The sequence below is a fragment of the Phaseolus vulgaris genome, chromosome 2 (assembly GCF_051622355.1).
Source record: "Phaseolus vulgaris cultivar YP4 chromosome 2, ASM5162235v1, whole genome shotgun sequence".
Lineage (NCBI taxonomy): Eukaryota > Viridiplantae > Streptophyta > Magnoliopsida > Fabales > Fabaceae > Phaseolus > Phaseolus vulgaris.
In genome coordinates, this window is record NC_143499.1 from 187,552 (window position 1) to 205,174 (window position 17,623).

At 36.6% G+C, this 17,623-nt stretch overlaps 4 protein-coding genes, 1 long non-coding RNA gene and 1 other non-coding gene across 13 annotated transcripts; 5 read left to right on the forward strand and 1 right to left on the reverse strand.

The window, feature by feature from the left end:
• PLA-I{BETA]2 (alpha/beta-Hydrolases superfamily protein) lies at positions 1–1,704 on the forward strand. The gene has a single exon (XM_068610999.2). It carries the CDS (start codon positions 112–114, stop codon positions 1,678–1,680), a length of 1,569 nt encoding a protein of 522 aa, XP_068467100.1. The 5' UTR covers positions 1–111; the 3' UTR covers positions 1,681–1,704.
• A 1,851-nt stretch (positions 1,705–3,555) lies between these two features.
• On the forward strand, positions 3,556–3,628 carry TRNAE-CUC (transfer RNA glutamic acid (anticodon CUC)). Its single transcript has one exon. It is a non-coding gene; the product is annotated as a tRNA-Glu (tRNA).
• A 733-nt stretch (positions 3,629–4,361) lies between these two features.
• On the forward strand, positions 4,362–5,104 carry LOC137809940 (uncharacterized). The gene is made up of 2 exons (XR_011080825.1): positions 4,362–4,764; positions 4,844–5,104. It is a non-coding gene; the product is annotated as an uncharacterized LOC137809940 (long non-coding RNA).
• Positions 5,105–5,518: 414 nt separating this feature from the next.
• CTF2A (FAD/NAD(P)-binding oxidoreductase family protein) lies at positions 5,519–7,942 on the reverse strand. Of its 5 annotated transcripts, none has more exons than XR_016518308.1 (6): positions 7,531–7,942; positions 7,313–7,459; positions 7,148–7,213; positions 6,610–6,772; positions 6,188–6,406; positions 5,519–6,083 (listed from the first exon to the last, which is right to left on the reverse strand). XR_016518308.1 is itself a non-coding variant. In XM_068611000.2 (6 exons), the coding sequence occupies exons 1-6, from the start codon at positions 7,752–7,754 to the stop codon at positions 5,578–5,580; spliced, it is 1,335 nt and encodes a 444-aa protein (XP_068467101.1). In that variant the 5' UTR covers positions 7,755–7,942; the 3' UTR covers positions 5,519–5,577. The 5 variants fall into 5 exon arrangements, 4 of the variants coding, with proteins under 4 accessions (XP_068467101.1, XP_068467102.1, XP_090154102.1 ...); XM_068611000.2 differs by having other exon boundaries at positions 6,188–6,416; XM_068611001.2 differs by having other exon boundaries at positions 6,188–6,416; positions 7,148–7,221; positions 7,531–7,910.
• Positions 7,943–11,812: 3,870 nt separating this feature from the next.
• Positions 11,813–13,390, forward strand: LOC137809941 (HXXXD-type acyl-transferase family protein). The gene is made up of 2 exons (XM_068611002.2): positions 11,813–12,355; positions 12,489–13,390. Exons 1-2 carry the CDS (start codon positions 11,882–11,884, stop codon positions 13,107–13,109), a joined length of 1,095 nt encoding a protein of 364 aa, XP_068467103.2. The 5' UTR covers positions 11,813–11,881; the 3' UTR covers positions 13,110–13,390.
• Positions 13,391–14,077: 687 nt separating this feature from the next.
• Positions 14,078–17,623, forward strand: LOC137809942 (uncharacterized). Of its 4 annotated transcripts, none has more exons than XM_068611003.2 (7): positions 14,078–14,367; positions 14,459–14,547; positions 14,668–14,743; positions 15,499–15,548; positions 15,636–15,971; positions 17,235–17,273; positions 17,374–17,623. In XM_068611003.2, exons 1-7 carry the CDS (start codon positions 14,229–14,231, stop codon positions 17,554–17,556), a joined length of 912 nt encoding a protein of 303 aa, XP_068467104.1. In that variant the 5' UTR covers positions 14,078–14,228; the 3' UTR covers positions 17,557–17,623. The 4 variants fall into 4 exon arrangements, with proteins under 4 accessions (XP_068467104.1, XP_068467105.1, XP_090154107.1 ...); XM_068611004.2 differs by having other exon boundaries at positions 14,082–14,390; XM_090297981.1 differs by lacking the exon at positions 15,499–15,548 and having other exon boundaries at positions 14,082–14,367.

A 17,623-nucleotide genomic window follows, 5' to 3' on the forward strand; every position in this document is an offset into this window, starting at 1 on the left:
TCCATTCAATTTGCAGCATCTCCTTCTTCAAGCTCTCTTCATCTATCTGCTCAATAATCCTTCATTCATCTCACAAACAAAAACAAAGATTTTCCTTTCAATCAATTCACCATGATGCAGATCAGCTCCACCGTACCAGCCCACAACCTTCACAAGTTCCAGGCCATAAGGTGCCCCAGCTTCAGCTTCAGATGCCAAGCCTCCTCATCCTCAACCTTTCAGAAGCCCTTTGTCACCACCGAGTCAACTCGCTTGCACCTCGCCAACCTCGACAAGCTCCTCGAGACCCAGATGCCCGTCGCCCCACCCACCCAAATCCACCACCACCAACAACACCCGCACCAACCAATCATCAACCACCCGAAGGAAAAGAAAGGAAGAAGCTTTCTAGAAGGGCTCAACTTGGCCAGGCTCTGGCCGGAGATGAAGGCGAACGAAGAAATGTCCCCGCGCCACCTCAATCGCCTCCAGCGGCTGCTCTCCATGACGGCGGAGTACTCCCCGAGGAACATCCTCGGCGGGCGGTGGAGAGAGTACCACGGCAGCAACGACTGGAAAGGGATGCTGGATCCTCTGGACGAAAATCTCCGGCGAGAAGTCGTGCGCTACGGCGAATTCGTCCAAGCCGCGTATCAGGCCTTTCACTCGGACCCAGCCATGTCAACCGAAGAGCCGCCACATCCTCGCCACGTGGCGCTTCCGGATAGGTCGTACAGAGTGACGAAAAGCCTCTATGCCACGTCATCGATCGGGTTGCCCAAATGGGTGGATGACGTGGCCCCGGATCTTGGGTGGATGAGCCAGCGGTCGAGCTGGGTTGGATACGTGGCCGTTTGCGAAGACAGAAGAGAGATCGCACGGATGGGAAGGAGAGACATCGTTATCTCTCTCCGCGGAACCTCCACGTGTATGGAATGGGCCGAGAATCTCCGGGCCCAATTGGTAGACCTTCCCGGAGGGCAAGGAAAGCCCAAAGTGGAGTGTGGGTTCATGAGTCTCTACAAGACCAAAGGAGCACACGTGGCGAGTCTGTCCGAGTCCGTTGTGGAGGAAGTGAAGAGACTCGTGAATCTCTACAGAGACGAAGAGTTGAGCATTACCGTCACCGGACACAGCCTGGGTGCCACGCTGGCCTTACTGGTGGCCGATGAGATAAGCACGTGCTGCGCCGGAGTTCCACCCGTGGCTGTTTTTTCCTTCGGTGGGCCGCGCGTGGGAAACAAGGCCTTCGGAGAGCGGTTGACGGCGAAGAACGTGAAGGTTCTACGGATTGTGAACTCGCAGGACGTGATTACACGCGTGCCTGGGATCTTCGTGAGCGAGGAGCTTGAGCAGAAAATACGGAACGTGGGAGGGGGTGTGTTGGAGGAGAAGACACCGCTGGCATACTCGCACGTGGGAACTGAGCTGCGCGTGCACACGAAGATGTCGCCGTACCTTAAACCGGATGCGGACATGGCGTGTTGTCACGACTTGGAGGCTTACTTGCATTTGGTGGATGGGTTCCTGGCTTCGAACTGTCCCTTCAGAGCCAATGCGAAGAGAAGCTTGGCGAGGTTAATGCAAGATCAAAGCTCCAATGTAAAGAAATTGTACACTAGCAGGGCTAAAGCCTTAACTGTTAATCTCTCTAGACAGGGATCCATCTCCATGTCTAATTGTTTACCAAGTCCTTCTTAATCCTAATCATTTTCTTATTTCTTATGCATCTTCTTCCCTTTTACATAACCTCCATAATCTAAATCAGATTAACCTATCACTTTCCAACTTCACAATCAAATCCTACATATATATACTTCTCCATTTAAAAAGCTCTCTAACTAAATAAAATGAGTATGGATGATTAACAAGGGCTAAACAAAAGTTATTATGAGAAAAAAAATAAGAGCATATTGGTACGGTTTACAAGGAAAGAAGTAAGAAGATATAAATGGTTTGGATCCAGATTTTGTAGGGAAGAGAGGAGAGGATATACCTGAGAACAGTAAATACTCTTACATATTTTTTTATTTAGATAAGATGTGATTTTTTTTTCTAATTTTATAGTATATATTTAATATTTAATAAATTATTTTAAGTTATCTTTTTTGTTTAATTTGTTGTTGTGTTTATATTAATTTATTTTTTATAATTATTAAGTTTTTGAGTTTGTAATTTATTTGATAATAGTATTTTATGAAATTATTTTCTATTATTAATTACCTTATATTTTTTTAGTATTTTATTTATTTTTTATTATTATATGATTTTTAATAATAAAAAATATTATCTTTTATTTATATTAGATCTGATTTATTTTTTAATTTTATAATGCATGTTTAATATTTTAAGAAATTATTTGAAGTTTTATTTTTATTTAATTTGTTGAATACATTTTTTTTCTAATTATAATTTTTAAATTATATATATTTATATTTAATATATATTTAGTTTCTAATTTTAATTTTTAAATCTACGAAATATTTGAAAATTGTTTATTTCTAAACAAAAATAACTCATTTCATTATTAAAAAATTTTAATAGACATGGATAAATTTGTAAAGTAACATTTAACAATTTTTTTTTTAAAAAAAAAACTCTCTCACAACCATCATATCACTCACAAATTTCCATAAACTTTCCTCACACATTCACTTTAACATACCCCAATCCAAACAACTTCATTTTCTTCACATTTTATTCTCACATCCTCACACATCCACTCCCCAATCTAAACACGCACTAAGAGATAAAACAAATATAGATAAATGTATTCATACTTTTGAGAAGACAAAATGTAGAACACTGAGCTCTTTAGCTTATTGCCTATACTTCCCTGTAACAACTTCCTTCTCTTTCCTTTCTACTTTATTTTGTAACTAGAGAAAGATAAGAGTCCCACACCCTCTGCACATTGACACCTATGCACATGACACATATTTGATGTTGCAGACGTGACAATGAGATGACAGAGTGAGATTGTGCGCGAATGAGCAGCGTGAGCTTCAAAATAGGGTAAAAAAAGAATATATTACATCGGTTCTTATAAACAACTAGTGTAATATATTTTTGTTTACTCATAATGACCATTATTACATCGATTAAGTAATCTAACCGATGTAATATATGATCCATATTAAAAAAAATTGAATTTTTTTTCATAAAGAGTGAGTGAGTCATAAACGTCACATAGGTAACCACTTACAGACACACGGGTAGCTAACTCTAGTAGGGTTATTACATCGGTTAAGCTATCTAACCGATGTAATATATTGTTTTTATTAAAAAAAATTGATTTTTTTTTCATAAAGAGTGGGTAAGCATAAATGTCACATAGGTAACCCACTTACAGACACACGGGTAACCAGTTTTGTGTCCATCACATAAGTAACCACTTAGAGACACGGGTAACCAATTTTGCGTGTTACGAGTCATACATTATAATATAGAGCCAATGTCACATTATCACCAAATATCACGTATGTAGCCTCAATTAATTTCACTTTCCTAAAAGAGATAAGCGAATAAATATATATATATATATAAATAAAGAAATGTGCATAAGAGAATCAGAAATCCGTTGTAGTCTAGTTGGTCAGGATATTCGGCTCTCACCCGAAAGACCCGGGTTCAAGTCCCGGCAACGGAAATATGTTTTGTTTTGCAATGTGTATCATTTTTATGAAAAAGACAAAAGGTGTGTTGTTGAGTGGGTAACGCACATTGTGAAGTGCCGAAAAGCAACAAGTGAGGGCATTCTTCACCCCCACACGTATCTGTTTCTCATTTGCTTTATCTGATGCCACTCTTCACCCTAATATTACCATTCCCCATCACTGCTCAATAACTGAGTATCTTGGCTTCTGCTTCTTATTTTGCATATGAAAATCATGCAGTTCAGCTCTCACACTTTTTTCTATCAATTCCATCACCCTGTCCACATAAACTATATATATATATATATATATATATACATCACCCAAACTTTTCATCTCAACACCTTCATAATCTTTACAAAACTAATTATTTCAAGCACAAAATTAATTTTGATCCGAATGTAAAAGTACGAAAAAATTAGAGAGAGAAAATTAAGACTTCATTTTTTATATGTATTTCGACCTTATCCCATTCAGTTCCGCGATTCGCAAAACCTGTTTCTTTAAAGTGTTTGAAGTCTGTAATTCCCTGCATTTTTTAAATAATATTTTCAGCACAAATTTATCTCATACATTGAAAGTTGACAAAAAAAATATTTAATATGAAGTAAAACATATTATGAAAATATTGGTATTGTATAGGCAACAGAGTCCGTATGTATATACACATATTATACGCCGGCACCAAGAAAAATACAGTTTGACAGTGGAAGAGAAAAAAAAAATGAGAAAGGGTTTACGCAAGTGTGACATAAGAAGGAGAGAGAAAGAAGCTAAGAGCGAATTGGAGAAGTGATGTGAAAGGATAGCATCGCCCTTTGTTGGGTTATTTGTATTCCCCTGCGCTAAGCAACGCAACACAACACAAGACAACACAACCTTAACCTATGCAGAGGTCGTGGAGTGGTAGTGGTAGTGTTTGGCGTAAGAAACCATCCTTGGACTTGGACATGGACACCGACCAACACCTACCCACGTACGATCCCCTCTCCGACGTTGCCCAGAGACACCTCTCTCGTCTCAGATCAGCACAACACGCTGTCCATCTCATCCCTCTCCTCGTTCTCTTATGCGCCGTCGTTCTCTGGTTCTTCTCCGCTCCCACGTCTCCACCACATCATAACTAAAGGTTACCTCTTTTCAATCTCACCCTTCTCTCCCTTTCCTCTTCCCACCAACACTCTCTAATTTTTACCCATCCGTTGCAGATTTCTATTTCAGACTCTGGTCAACGCCTGCATAAGAAATGGGTCTCCGTCTTTTCTTGACTTTTCCCCAGACTCTCCGCAACGACGAAGAAAACCTGAATTGCTCTGCTTATTATTAGATTGTCTATCAGTAGATTGCTTGTACGCTTATTCATCCTCAACCCTCTTCAATTTTCACTTTATTATTACACGAATTTGTTGAATCCTCCTGATTTAAGCGGAGAGCAGATTATAGAGATTATATACAAATTTATTATGCAATTGGTTTTCTGAAAGAAAATAATAGAAGTGCGAGTTAACATGATTGCTATTCCAGAGAAATTTAGTGATACAGATTAATGTTAATTTCGGAATGCATCTGTTGTTAGTGTCACTGTTTTATGGTATCAGAGGAATTATTTCCCAATAACAAAGAATTCGAGTGTTTCCACTATTAAATCTGTATTAATTGGTAAAAGTACACTAGATTTTGTTTTTGGCAAGCCAATCATTTTAGGTAAAATAATAAGGGAGAAGTTCGCAGATTTAATGTACTTATTTAAGATTGGATAAATGCTGTGATTGTAACCTTTTGAATAATGAACGCAAACATCTATCTTTTTATACCCATTCAATGCAGTGTGTATATATATATATATATATATATATATATATATATATATTCAGGCACACAGATTGAAGAGAAATGAAGCATCTTTCAATGTGGTTGCCATTGGCAGCCATGTTTTTCTTCTTTATAGACTCTCACATGTAAAATTTGTATGCTCTAACAATGGCCCGAGCCTGACTAGTTTAGGTATGACAATATTGTTCCTAACAGAACACACCAGTGGGTTCTCCCACTGCAAAGCGGAACCCACAAGGTTTGCACGTATGGTTAGTGGAAATACACGGGGCCATCTTTCAGTGCCATAGGACCTGAAAGCTTCTTCCACAGATGGGTCTTCAGACTTGATTGCTCTGGCAAGCTTTTTAGCAAGAACCACTGAGTCTTCCAGTGCACAACAAGCTCCTTGCCCAAGATTTGGGGTCATTGGATGCCATGCATCTCCAACCACCACAACTCTTCCTGCAGAAGCACCTGGACTTATGGCTGGCCAAAGCCACCTGTCTACCAATGGAGTCTTGATCACAGTATCATCCGGCGTACAATCCACTATGTTCAATAGCTCCGAAGGCCAATCCTTCACCAGTTCCTTAGCTTGGTTCTTCAGCACCAATGAGTCGGTTATTTTTGGACCTGCCATCGATTTTTTTTTCATGAGATTTTATGGTATATCATGCAAGTTGCGACTACAAAGTCACTGACTTAATTTTACCATGCGTTTTGTTCATAATAACAACCTGGAGAAGGACTATTGAAGCAGATGAACCAGTAAACTTTGGTCGGAGAAACAGGAACAAAGCCGGCGCGCAACCCTCTTCCGTAGATATAATTCACTCTTGGTCCAAAAGGTTGTCCATCAGAATAAGACGCAAGTCCACGGAAAGCACAGTGACCAACGTACTTGGGCTCGGGAAATCCCATCCACTTAGCTATTGGTGATCGAATTCCATCGCACCCTATCACAGTCTATTTAGAGATTAAATCGATTTTCTATTCATAATGGACCATCATGTCTCTAAGTTCTATCATTTAGTAATTCTTTGGACACTGTAACACTAAGATTTCAATTATATAGCCAATCATTTCATTAACTAAACATGTGATGATGAATGATGCCCGCAGCTAGAAATTTAGTAATAGTTATATCACCATGACTAACCTTTGCAAGCAACTTAGAGCCATCCACAAGTTCCAACAAGGTATCCCCATTTGGAGTGGCTTCAATCCTTGCTAATTGTGAAGAATATTGAATGGTATTCAGTGGTAGCTCACCAGCCAAGGTTTCCAAAAGCACTCTCCTCTCCACTGCACGTACCTCTTGACTGCATTTCATGACTTAATATTTGTCCTCACCAAAACTTACTGCCTTATCATACAACCAGTGCTTGATGACAATTACAAAATTGTAAGAGAAAATGATAATTGAGGTTTTTTTTTTTTTTATCTTCAGTGTATTTCTTAAAAGAAATTAGCTTATATAAGTTAGTTTTCATCTAGGAAATAAGTTTATTTCATTTCTTTTGATTGTCCTGATATCCTGTTGAAGACTAGCCTTTACTAACAAATGTTGTTTCATACACACATATAAGCATCAATTTCCAATGTTATTTGTACATAGCATGATTATCTGCTAATCATTCCAAACCATGCCCAGTGAAGCATACTTCATCATCATATCCACACACCACTGAACGTACCTTTCATCCTCTTGCTTGAAATTGAAGGCGCGGAGTTCCCTTCCATCCTCGGACTTCACCACCATCCTGTACAGCTGATAGTGTGAACCAGATCAAGCTCAGCTGGTATACAGATTAAAAAAGATCAAGTTTTTCAAAAGGGTGTTCATGTGTGCATCCATGTACCCTTGAATTTCTAAGAACTGAGTTCTGAGATCATTAGCCACTCCAATTGCATCGAGTACCCTCCATCCGTTTTTGAAAAGGGTGAGAGAGGTTCCACCGGTTCGAAGTGACTCTGCCTGCTCCAGCACCAGGGACCGAACTCCAAGCCTGATGCACAAAGTTAGATCATCACAGTGAATAAACAAGATCGTGGCTATGAAGAGAGCTGGAATTGTAACCTGTGAAGGGAGAGAGCAGTGGCAAGGCCTGCTATCCCAGCACCCACAATCACAACTTGTTCCTTCGGTACATCAGATTGAGATTGAGCCTTTATGACTCTGTAACCTCTGCGGGTTCCAATTCCATGTCCAAACCCATCAATGTTCGTGAACAATGTTTTGGTGAGACAAAACGGTGAGGTGTGAGATTTGAGGAAGACAAATGACGAGGTTGTTGTAGCCATAGATGTTGTGATATGTTGAGAGCTGTAGCAGCTACGCCATAAGCATTACGGTTGTGGAGGGAGATAGGGGTGTGTAGTGTTCAACCTTGCACCATACAAACTAGTGGTGGGGAACATCTTTTGAAAACCAACACTGTAAATGTTTTTTAAGTTTTCAAAATAAGAGTGTGTTATTAAGTTTTTACTTCATTCAATCACAAGTTATGATAATATTATGTTTGTCAACTGCTACAAGATACTTTTGGAATTTTAGAAATTTATAATACTATTTGAATTACTAATAATTATATATTTTTTCCTTCAAAATAGTTGTTGTAATTTTATAGTCTAGAATAGAAAATAACTGAGATAAATGATAAAAAGTGTATTTTTAAATTATTTATAAGCACATTATATAATTATGGTTAAAAGAAAGTACTGTCGCACAGACATATTTATATTGTGTGCTATCACATCCTAATATTAGATATTTCCCAAAAAAATATCACCCAAAATCTTTTTATATTATATTATATATATAGTACGTATTTCCTACGCAAACATCAATACTACTAAATATTATCATATTTTTATTCTGGCTCGCTGTTATGTAAGTTATATGTATAAATTAATAAATAAATACACATGTGTAATAATTTACATAAACAATTAGTTGAATTTATATGTTATACATTTAATATTGTTGTTTAATTTTTGTAAATAAAATACATGTATCTTTCTAACTTACATGTAATAAATAGGAGTGAAGTAGGTTATCTATGTGGTCTACTCTAAATAAAGTACCAATTATTTGTTGGTGTTCAATTTTAAAAGTCCTCTAACAATTAACCATTCCATAAAGAGAAAAAAATCATAACTAATATGCAATGACAATAACATGAAAGCCAATATATAATAAAAAAAAAATAACAATTGAATAATGTTACAAATATCCTTTAATTGAATAAATACCAGCGTTTATTTTTTATTTTCTAATTCTTTAACACCTTACTATAGTCCACAATTACTCTATGTCTCTCTTTGTATCCGAGTATTACTGTTTATCTAGATTGAAAACGAAGGAAACATCATGTTTACATCTAGGTGTTTATGGGTATTAGAGAGAGAGAGAGAAAAGGCGAAGAAAGTGGATAAGGACTCTAGGTTGTGAAGATTTGGTGAGAAAATATTTGGTTTTACCATATTACCCTTCATCAATTATCTTATTTGTCATATCAGCCCGAACTATGCAGTTGCAGATATTCCCTCCACATGAGATTCTCACGCATAAGATTCCATTTGCATAAAAACAGATTCATACAATGTTCGATGGGTTACTTCAAGTGTGGTGAGTGATGAATAAATATGAGAGGGATGATAAATATGGGGGAGGAGAGGAGGTGAGTTATTTGTTTTGAGTTGAGGGAGTACCTTAGAAGTGGTCGGAGGTGCACGGTGGTAGAAGGTGTGCGATCGTTGGAGGTGCGCAGTTGTCGGAGGTTCGCAAAAGTTGGAGGTGCGCGATTGTCGGAGGTTCGCAAGCGTTGGAGGTGTGCGGTTGTCGGAGGTGCAAGGTGTGGGTGGGGTTCCGTTCGTGGTGGTGTTTCGTTAGTGGTCGTCGTTGGACGGTGGACGGTTTTGCTGGTGGTGGTCGGTTGACGGTTGTAAATGGAACAAATACAGACCTTATAAGAAAAAATCTCCCCTCCTCTCAACCCATATCAAACATAGCTCCCTCAATACTATCGTACTAGTTTTCACTATCTCACCCAACGACATCAGTCATACAAATGAGGTTGCTTGAATACAACTTTTTCATTCCTCCGTTAGCATGTTATTGATAACCCCCAAATACTTTGTTCTACAACAGTGTCGCACTGCAACCTAAATACCACAACAAATAACTAACCAATTAACACAACCAAAATAACTCGATTAAGAAAATCAATAAAACCAATTCACATAAATATTGACAAAAACATACTCATGACATTTTGATTCATGAACTTCGATTGTAGTCCTTGTCATGTCAAACCTGAAAGCAATGAACAATTTCATAATTAATTTTGGTACTTCGTTCCATTCAGTAAGGCATAAAAAAGAATTATGGTTACCTATTGACAAATTGAGGAGTTGCACTCAAACATGACAATTCAACCCACAATTATTTCACACATGAACCCACAACAATACAATGCACACAACAACACAAGAAAAGGGCATTGCCTTAACATTGACCAGACCATGAATTCAAATTCAAAATTGGACACCTAAGTGAAAAAATATGGTTACCTCCTAAAAAATTGAGGGGTTGCACTCAAACATGACAATTCAAACCACAATTATTTCATACATGGACCTAGAACCATACATTGCTCACAAAAACACAAGAAAAGGGCATTGCCTTAACATTGGCCAACCCATGCATTCAAAATCAAAATTGGACACTCAAGTGGAAAAATTTGATTACCTACTCACGAATTCAGGGGTTGCACTCAAACATGACAATCCAACCCACAATTATTTCATACATGAACCCAAAATCATACATTGCTCACAACAACACATGAAAAAGGCACTGCCTTAACATTGGCTAGCCCATGCATTCAAAATAAAAAATGGACACCAAGTGAAAAAACTTGGTTACCTGCTCACGAATTCAAGGGTTGCACTCAAACATGACAATTCAACCTACAATTATTTCATAATGAACCCAAAACCATACAATGCACACAACAACACAAGAAAATGACACTACCTTAACATTGCCCAACCCTTACATTCAAAATCAAAACTGGACACCCAAGTGAAAAAAAATTGGTTACCTGCTCAAAAGTTGAGTGACTGCACTCAAGCTTGACAATCTAACCCACAATCCTTTCATACGTGAACCCATAAGAATAGAATGCAGACAATAACACAATAAAAGGGCATGACCTTAACATTGTCAGGCCCATCCATTCAAAAAGAAAACTGGACACCCTAGTCAAAAAATGTTGGTACCTGCTCAAAAATTTCAAGGATTGCATCTTGCATTGCAAAACAATTGCACATTTCTTTACACACAACACCCTAAATCCATCAAAATTCTATTTTCGCAACATCGAAGTAGACACCCTATAAAATTTATTCAAACCCAATCTAATAACACAGAATCATCCATCACGATGAACACTTCAACAACAAATAAAGAAGCATTGGCGACCGCATAACAAAGACGTTTTCCTGATTTCAAACACCCTACACCGACAAAAGTTTGGTTTGTGCTTCACTAACAGTTCTGATTGATGAGTGAAGCCAATAGCGTTGAGCACTTAAACAACAAACAAACAAGCAACGACGACCGCACAAGAAAGACGTTTTCGGTTTCTGCTTCGTTGTTCTACTCCTTTTTCTCCCTCCCTCCGACAACGAGGCCGCGCTTCTTTTTCCCTTTTGTTCGAAACTCTCCCGCTTTCGCACCCGCACTTAAATGCTTACACTTTTACAAAACTTCCCTGAGTGCCATATCACTCCCATTGCCCTTAGTGTCATCACTCACATCAAAATTACAATAAACTCCACTGCCACATCCTCACCCAATATCACGTCTGTAGTAAGTCTATGTAGAATGTTAACTAAACATTTTCATATTAAATAGGATGTTAGAATGTTGGTTGGGATAGAGGGCAATGAAAAGACAACGTAGTTAGAATAATTTCGTATAATTTATTATTGCATTTATTTCTGTTTTATCCAAACTTGCATATATACTAATTTTTTATTTCAAGAGCAACATCAATTATCTTTAAACAATGACCTGATAATTGACACAGCCGAAAGTGAAAACACACTCTTAACAAACAAATTAATTGATATTTTAACTATTTTTATTTTTAATTAAAAATATTATATAATATTATTATAAAGGGTTGTTGAATAGTGTTATTCACTCTGCATGAGTGGTAACAAAACTTTTCCCCTAAAAGAAAGTGTGGTATATCATAAAGCATTGATTTGTGTTTGGTGGATGGTGGATGGTGTAGCACTTTTTTAATTTTGCTCCTCTTCTGCAACTCATCCTTATAAATGCACCAACGCTCCAAAATTTGTGGTCACTCTCTCAGTTAAGATCAATACATTGAAAAAACAAAAAACAGAACAAAACAATGGAGGTGCATGGGAAGGGTAGCGCCCCAAGCCAGAGCCTCTCAGAGTTGCAGATTTTGACTATAATGAGCGTGCCACCGCTCAAGGTGACAGAGCCACGCCGAGTTCGCAAAGTTTTGGTCAGTGACGAGCACACAAACGCCATTCACGGATGCTACCAAATAGTTCTGTGCTACCAGAATTTGAAGGAGGGTGATGATGGTTGGTACATGGCTGGTTGGATCGTGGAGTCACTAGCCAGGGTTCTGTTGGATCACCCTCTTCTTGCAGGTCGCCTTCAGAGAATGGATGACACTGGGTTCGAAATTGTGGCCAATGATTCTGGCATTAGACTGTTAAAGGCATGTTACCCAACAAGCTTGTCACACTTTCTTGAGCTGAACAAGAGAAACCAACATCTCAAGACCGAGCTTGTGTTCTGGAAGGAAATTGATGCTCAGTGTCCTCAGTTCTCTCCCCTTTGTTATGTTCAGGCAAATGTTACATTACATACATATACTATTTGTTTTTGTCTTTTTGTTAACCAGTTCTGTTTCATTCTGTGCATTTTTAGTCTCTTTTTGGTTGGTTTCAATGGATTGTGAGTGTCTGTGTGTTTATTTTTAGGTGACAAACTTTGAATGCGGAGGATATACTATTGGCATTAGTTGCAGCCTGCTATTGGCAGAGGTTTTCCTGGTGGAAAACTTTCTGGGAAAATGGGCCGAAATACACCATAACATGTCACTCCAACATGGAGAAATTCAGAGACCCGTGTTTTACCATCCTCCTATGAAAAACTGGGAGTCTCTTCCATTAGTTAACCGTTCAGAAAGTGAAAGCGGGGTGCAGAGCTTGGTGTTCAAAATCATTACCGAGGATGCAAAGATGGGGAGGGAGTTGGCTATGCTTTGTGTTGAGGAAGCAGAACGGAAGCTAGAGAGTGATTTGGGTTCAGAATTTTGTGTGATGGTGAAAGAGTGTTCATCAGAGGTAATCAAAGTTGAAAGTTGGTCAAGAGGTGAGGGAATGGAACTGAAGTTGAAGTATGAGATGAGAGGAAGCAGGTGGGAAGAGTTTGCAGTGCAGGAGGTGGCATTCAATGAAGGAAACAAACCTGTTCATGTTTGTACTTGGATTGATCATGTGAGGTTTGGATATGTTATGACAGTACCACTCCCCAACCTCAAGAACAATGCATTTGCTGTGATTGTAGTCTCACCACCTCTTTCTTCCCTCTCATTCTAGTCCCACATCAATTCCCACAGTGTATTGGAATTCATAAATTTTTAATAAATTCCCTGTTTGGTTTGAAGTTAATTTCCTTATTTATCTCTTAGGCTTATCACTATCTTATTTATTGTTATTCTGAATTTTTTCTCATTATTTAGAATGTTGCTAATCTAGTCTCATTCCTATTAAACTAATTAATGTAATTTTTTAAGTCAATCTTCCACCACAATGTGACATTTCTTTAGTTTTATCAGGTATTATAATAATAAAAAAAGTTCAATAAAAAATTCACCATATATCTATGCATTCTGATTCTTAATTGTTTATTGAACCGAATATATTGGTGTGGTGTAAGTCAAAATTATCCGGCTTTTAGTGTTTATCCATATATTTTTATTTATTTAATTTAGGCTTTTATTAATAAAATATTAAATAAAATTATTCACTTTTTAAAATATTATAATATAATCAGTATTATAATACTTAATAAATAAATACTGTTAATCTTGTATAAAATATTATAAATTTTCACTTTATGTATGATAAAAATTAACAAGTGAAAAAAAATCACATTGTGATTCCATATGTTTTAAGATAAAAAATATTAATAATGATAACTAAAAATATGTAAATTGTTAGTTTTAGTATTTGAATAATTTCTTTTAATTTTTATAATTTTAAATATACTTAAAAACAAAATAATAATGTAAAATGTATACTAGATTTTCTTTTACACATTATTATTATTATTATTTATACATTAATGTAGATGTAGGATGGAAATTTATATAGCTATATATCTACATCATATTTAACATAAAAGGATTGTATTATTCTATTTTTAAAGTTGAATAAATTAATAAAAAAATTACATTATTATGTTGTTTAAATGAGGAATCTAATTAAATATTTCAGTAGTGAAAGATTGAATAAAATAAATAAATAATGAAATGTATAAATACGATTGAGAGAACATGTTCAATAAACATGTACATTCCGATACAAGTGTAAGTTTAACTGAGAAATTACTTTTACAGAAATATTTAGAAGAAAAAAGAGGGTTTTCATAAATTGTAATTAGGAAGAAAAAGGGTTTTTGGTTTAGGGTTGGAGAGGTGAAGAGGTGATAGGGGAATGGAAATTGGGAGAGTTAATGGCGAGAAAAATAAGATTCGAATAGAGAATCCATTTACTTTGAAGGTGGGTCAAGTGTTTACAGGTTTTGGTATCGGCTGTGGAGTCGGCATCGGCGTTGGGCGCCCTTTAAATTTGGGTATTTGATTCTCTTTCACCAAGGTGATTATGATTATATATTTGTCAAATTCAGTGAATATTTTTTACCACTTGTTCATTATTCCATTTAGGTGCAATTCCTATGTTGAATCAAGTAATGAGTGCCACCAGAGGTGCGACCGATGCATTTTCTGGTCTTAGTAGGCATGCTAATACTTCTGTAAGACAACATTCATCATTTTCCTGTTTACATAAATAAATGCTGTTCTAATCCAACTTACCACCTATATTACTTTTTTTTTAATTATTATAGACTATTTATTTGTTGCATTTTATGCAGTTGAGGAAGTTGGGAGCTAAGAACATTGAACTGGGTGTTGGATGTGGAGTTGGTTTTGGTCATGGTTTTGGAGTTGGTATGCCATATATCTGTTCATTTTTTATATAAATTCTTTGGTAAATGTTTCACCCTTTTGTGATTTCTATGTCATCACATTTTAGTTATGCTTGTGCATTACATGAATTCCCTTGTTTAGCCTTTACATTGGATGCTCATGTCATCTGTTCCATTTTTTGTGATGTTTGAGTCATTCTGTTCTTTTCTGAATTATTATTCTGTCTGCAGTGCCGCTATTGGCAATGTGTTTAACTTTTATATTTTCCAAATTTTTTACCACATTTTTCCTTGGTAGTTCCCAAAATGATTCATATATGGAACTGGAAGTTTGGTGTTTCAACATTTTAATCTTTCCTAGAAGGCAGCTTTGGAGCGTTTGCCTTATGAAATTAATTTTTAAAACTATAAGGAACTATGGCTCACCGAATGCTGCTTCTCAGGTTTGATGATATATTATGCAATGCACAAGAGAAGGATTTATATTGAACAAATGCAGTGTAATGTTATACACTACCATGCATTTTACACTAAAGAAAAAGAAAGTGGAGGCAGCTGATGCTCCCTAGAAATGGCTACAATATTCCTAAATCTCAGGACACTGTAGGCTCAAATGCTGGTCATGCTTGAAACTTAGTTGTCATCTATATATCATTGGTCATATTATGTTTGTCACTTGAAATGGTCATTTCAGTTTAATCATATTAGTTGACAGAGGTTCTCCATATTTTGCACGCTGTGGTTGGTAGCTAAATTATTATGTTTTTATTATGTCAGGTCTTGCTGTGAAACCAGGGGTTTTGAATCAAATTCAATCTTGTCTTGTAGTATGTGAATTTTTCTCTTCTAACAAAAGTATTACCATCTTCTTTTCCCTTTTCTGTATCTCATGGCCGAAATCTTGAATTTTCTAGGATGTAGTGACGAAGACGATGACAAAGTTCGGACTTAGTCCCAGTTTAGCCCTTAATCAGGCTGCATTTCCACCATCCTTGCAAAATGCCGTAAATACAGTCAATACAAACCAAAGTTCTGCTGGAAGCATGATGCCGTTGGAAACTAAATCAACTGATCCAGTATCTCAAGGTCTGGCAGGGTCCCGACCTGTGCAAATTGGTACAGATTTTGAAAATACTCTGTTAAGAAGCACTGCAGTTGACTCTGCATTTGGAAGCCGAACTGAGAAGGTTATTAGCAACTTCCTGCAAAATCCAGTATTGAAGGGGGAAGGAGAAGGACTTGATGAAGCAGTATGCACTCATTTTCATAAATCACAATTAAATGCAATGCTTTCTATCATTCTAGCCATTGACTTGATTTTTAATAATTTTTACTTGCATGTTGATGAAGTGAAATAATTTGCATTCTGTAATGGTAGAGTGTTGAAAGATGAGACGTAGACTAAAGGAACAATTTGCCTATTTGGATAGTTATATCCCATGAATGTGTTTCTTCTTTTTATGTGGGAATACTAGGAAACCTCTAGACATAGTATGATAGTATGAAGATGGGGAAGGTGGGGCTATAATATAGTTGAAGCTGCCTCGGTGGAATCCAGTAATCTCTCCAAGCTACTTTAGTTATGGCCCTTGGGGTGAATGTGATTCTTGAATATGTTTTGAAAAGTGCTTAGTTTCCTGAAATATTAAAAAATATTTTGTGAAATTCCTAAAAAACCTCATGGTTATCCATGGTTAGATGGTGGTAATAGAGGTAATGGTTATTGCAGTGGTAGCAATGTTGGTTTTATCTTGCTACTGCATTGGTGGTAACAAGGGTGGAGGGGGGGTAAACTAGAAGTGACTAGGGTTCGGTCATGATGTCTATTTTCACATGATGGGTATTAAAGAAAAACCCTTGTGTCTTCCTATCTAATTGTTTTTGGGCCATAACAGGGAATGCTACATCATGGACTAGGTTTTTTAATTAGATCAGACATGATACCCTGATATCCTGAAACTCACATGCGAACCTCCTGCGTTGATAATGTATCTATGCTTTCTGTGTATTAAATATCAATATTGTTGATATCTTTGATTTTGCATCCTCTTGACATTAAAAAATCATTGTACATTATTATTTATTAGACTTGTTTTGAGCCTGCAAATATGGTCGGCAGTTGTAGGTATGAGAATAAACACATTCAATTTTTTTACCTCTTCATGTGTGCATCGTTTTTTAGTTAAACTACTGAGTCTTGGTATTGCTAAATTCTGTTTGCTTTTTTATATACCCTTTTGTGATTGATGATGGTAGATTAATTTTCGTTTTATTACACAATTTCCTTGCAATTAGATTATTAATATGATCTTATTAGAAGTCGTCTTGTTTGTGAAATGTTTTTCAAAACTACAATGTGTACGATGGACATAATTATCATCGTTTTCCCAATCAATATGCGTGTGAATGATAGAATGTTCATTTGTCTATATTGTTCCCCTTTCCTCTTTTTATGACTTTCTCTGCGGTTAATAAAATATTATATGAAATTCTGATTCTAAGATACATTGTAGATTGGACGTCTGCAGTCAGAAAAGATAATACTTCAAATGGTAATTTTTATGCACGCTTAGATTCTCAATCATTATCTGATCTTCTGACCACAAAAACTCATGATTTTAACTATCTTTTTTTTTTTTTGTGTGGATTTAGGTTTTGAAACACCAGAAAATCATTGAAGATCTTGTGGAAGAAAATGAGAGACTGAGGCGTATACTAATGGAGGACCTGAAAGTACCATCTAGAAAATTTGAAGGAAGTTCTTCAGGTAGAAATAGAAATGAGTTGCCGTGTAGTGAATGTTTTGAGTGCCGAAGAAAACAAAGAAAAAAGTAGGTTAGTAATCATAATAGAAGAATCACAAGTTCTTGCAAGTTAAAGGGTCTCCTGCATTTTTGGTTTT